This window comes from Sinocyclocheilus anshuiensis, unplaced genomic scaffold (genome assembly GCF_001515605.1).
Source record: "Sinocyclocheilus anshuiensis isolate Anshui unplaced genomic scaffold, SAMN03320099.WGS_v1.1 scaffold652, whole genome shotgun sequence".
NCBI classification, from domain to species: Eukaryota; Metazoa; Chordata; class Actinopteri; order Cypriniformes; family Cyprinidae; genus Sinocyclocheilus; species Sinocyclocheilus anshuiensis.
In genome coordinates this window covers 188760-192707 of record NW_015555769.1, presented here as the reverse complement: position 1 = coordinate 192707, position 3948 = coordinate 188760, and the positions used below count along the sequence as shown (strand labels likewise).

The window sequence follows — 3948 nt, the reverse complement described above, 5'->3', positions numbered from 1 at the left end:
CACTCACTCACCCACACACACACACACACACACACACACTCTCTCACTCACACACACACTCACACACACTCTCACACACACACACAAAGGACACTGAGGCAATTTTTATTTTTGCTCTGGTTGCACAAAGAGGGTGAGTGTAATTTAGCTCATACAGGAGCACATCTGTGAGATGAGGAAGTTTTCAGACTCTTATGTGGATGTTTGATTCTCTGTGTGTGTGTGTAGAGCGTCATGCCGCTCTCTGCAGGTCTGTTTAAAAGCGAGCGAAAGAACGCGATTCCTCAGTGTCCGCCGCGGCTACATGTGCAGTTCCTCACACCTGTGTTATGGAGCCGTGTTCCCAATCATTTCCTGAGGGCAGAGGTCACCAGGGTCAGTGAGAGACTGGGCTGGATGGTGCAGAGTTCAGAACCACTGCAGTTCATGACGCTCCATATACCTGAGGAGAACAGGTACAGACACACGCACACACACACACACATAACTCACGCACACACTCACGCACACACACACGCACACACGCACACTCACGCACTCACGCACACACACACGCGCACACGCACACACACTCACGCACACACACGCACACACACTCACGCACACACACACACAAATAAATAATCTTGCTTAATGCTAATGTATGCATACTATTGTTCATTGTTACTTCATGCTTGTTCATAATATAAAAAATAATTTTATGCCCCCCCCAGACATATTAAAAATGTATTAGCATATGTAGAAATTAACATGCCATAAAGTGTTCATTGGTAGTTCATGATATTTAAGTTAACAAATTGAATTTTATTGTAAAAAGTGTAACAATTAGATTTCTTAAGGTATAATTCGGAGATATTCACAAATGTACCACAGCATATAAAAGAACTATTACACATATTAGCGATGGTACTTTAATATAGTAGAGAAACAATACTTTTTATGAAAGCATGATGACATCTGTAATATTTTACAGATTTCAAAAATGAAATAAAAGCAGGACACTGAATTTTGACAGTCGTCAAAGTCAACATAAAATGTTATTCAAAACTCATTTTCACTGTATTACAGTTACATTACGGTATGATCATATTTCTGAGTAAAACATTTATCTGAGATATTCCAAGAGCCAAAAATGTAGGGTGGGTATTTGGAAAAAGATTGAATTGTGAGAAGTACATGTTGCATACTAGAATGTGCGTTTTCAGTCAATTGTGGAGGACTTCTATCTAAAAACACTCCCCTTTGAGGAGGCTTTTTGACTAGTAGGCTAAAGGTCAATGATGAATCATGTGCAATAAGACCAGGAATGTGTATTAGGAATTAAACTAGGGCACTTTTAATTTCATTTTGACTTGAAAGAAGCGACTCACGGAATCTGGATCTCTCTGGTCCTCAAGAAAAGCGGAGAACTCCACCAGTCTGAGTTTAGATGTGCCGATAGATCGGCCCTGCCAGACGGGCACTGTGGGCGCTGGCGCTGGCGGGGGTTCATAACCTACACACACTGAATATTAGCTCTTCTAAACAAACAGAATGCTACATCTGAATGTGAATTGATCCACAAAAAAAAAACATGGCAAGCGGTGACCGACATACTTGAGATTGTAGTTGTGACTGCTGGCTGGATAGGGTACGCTTGCTGAGCAAATGGCTTGATGCTAAAACATAGACAAAGGAGAATTAAGAACAGGAAAATGAGCAGCCTGAAGTTTAGCGGCACTACATACTGAAGAGATTAAGAGGGTTCCAGAGCAAAGAAGAAACAAAGCTGCACAAAGTATTCAAACTTGGATCCAACCCATCCCTGTTTCTGGAAAGGCTTCCTCTATCTCTGATCCCTCAGAGGAAAAGAGCGAAAGCTGGAAGGATCGGGGAAAATACAGACATCAAGAAGAGGAGAACGACAATAAAGCAGACAAAACAGAGACAGGTGGAATAAAGAAGATCTGCATTTCCTGAAGGAATTGCCAGTGCTTGCAAGGCAGCAAAAGAACCACATTAAAGTTTTGGGCTATAAATTTAGTTCTGTGAAAATTAAATGCTGAATCAGATCATAGTCATGACACTCAGTAAAAAATAAGAGTTAGAAATATGATACCCCACCAGCTTTACCTCCTCCTGCTCTCACATTCTCTTAATTTCATTGGATATCGCAACTTTCTGGCTGAAGGACTGTGTGCATACCTGACAACTGGCTGACTACATTTCAAATAAGCTAACTAATTTACAAGTGTGCATACTAGACAGCATTGGCAGCATGCATACATTATAAGTTGTCCATAATGTGCTCCGGGTGTGTGTTCACGGTGTGTGTGTGTTCACTGCTGTGTGTGTGCACTTTGAAATGCAGAATGCAGAGCACTAATTCCGAGTATGGGTCACCATACTTGGCCACGTCACGTCACTTTTATGTCATACCCCACACACACACACACACACACACACACACACACACACAAAATATAGCTAGTGAGTGTCTGTACACAATGTGGACATTAAGAAAATTCTACAGATTCACGTGAAATGTAGCTATTTATTTGTAACCACTAAATGTGCTAAGAAACCACTAGAAATGTGTTTTTATCATAGGTTTTTAATTATTATTCATATCAGTTTAATCAATTGTTAGATGAGTGAGAGTTCAGTAGATAGTTTAAATATGGCTTTAGTCTGAATTATTCCATTCATTTATTTCAAAGGTGGCTCAGTCAGTTTAATTGAACCATTATGTTGTTGTTTCTAATTGATTTTATGTCCAGCTGATGGTTTATTTACTCACCATAGCCTGTTCTTCCATGCACTTGGCGAATATGATGATGTTGAGTTTGAATGAGATGTTGTGTGTCGCTCCTGTCAGGTCTCTGGATATCCTGGAGCTGACGGAGCAGAGAGAGCTGTTGAAGTTTCACTACCACACGCTGCGCTTGTATTCGGCCATCTGTGCTCTGGGGAACAATCGTGTGGCTCACGCGCTCTGCAGTCATGTAGACGAGGCGCAGCTCCTCTACGCCATCCAGAACAAATACATGCCGGGCCTGCTGCGCACCGGATACTACGACCTGCTGATTGACATCCACCTGAGCAGCTACGCCACCGCGCGCCTCATGATGAACTCTGAGTACATTGTGCCCATGACGCCCGAGACCAAGAGCATCACGCTCTTCCCCGACGAGAAGAAGAAGCACGGGCTGCCGGGGATCGGCCTGAGCACCTCCCTGCAGCCGCGCATGCGCTTCTCCTCGCCCAGCTTCGTGGGCGCTGTCGGCGGTCACCACGGTAACGGCGCGGTCGCCGGGGGCGACTGTTTCCAGTACAGCCCCGAGTTCCCGCTGGAGGCGCTGAAGAGCCGCACGATGGAGATGCTGACGGAGGCGGTGCGAGAGGGAAGCTTGCACGTGCGCGACCCTGTGGGCGGCAGCACCGAGTTCCTGTTCGTTCCGCTCATTAAACTCTTCTACACGCTCCTGATCATGGGCATCTTCCACAACGGAGACCTGAAGACCATTCTGCAGCTGATCGAGCCCAGCGTCTTCTCGCAGGATTCCGGGGTGGAGAGCGGAGGCGGGGCGCCAGAGGCGGAGGATGACTGTGGGCGGGGCCAGCTGGAGGGGGGCGGGGCCGAGGAGCACGGCCTGAGAGGAAAGATGCCCAAAGAAGGACTTCTGCAGATGAAGCTTCCTGAACCCGTCAAACTGCAGGTGAGTGAAGAGGATCTGAAAAACATTTTAGCTACCCTTTATTTCAGTAGTAACTTTGCAACTACATGTCAACTATCTCTCATTAGAATATTAGTAGATTGTTAGGGTCTGTAGAATAAGTCATTTGCATTCTTGCAAAGTTGCTTACAGTCAGTACACTGCAAAAAATGCCAATGGGGTAAGCAAAATTTCAAACAAAACAAGATTATTTTGCTTGTTTCAGGCAAAAACTCACTTAATTTTTACATGT

The 3948-nt window shown here is 44.5% G+C and overlaps 1 protein-coding gene across 1 annotated transcript in view; it reads left to right on the top strand.

Annotated features, from left to right (window-relative positions):
- Positions 1-3948, top strand: part of ryr2a (ryanodine receptor 2a (cardiac)) — a 124207-nt gene that overhangs the window by 63055 nt on the left and 57204 nt on the right. Inside the window, exons 37-38 of the mRNA XM_016468347.1 lie at positions 229-455; positions 2858-3698. Of these exons, the coding sequence (XP_016323833.1) occupies positions 229-455; positions 2858-3698 (1068 nt within the window). The remainder of the gene's footprint in view (positions 1-228; positions 456-2857; positions 3699-3948) is intronic.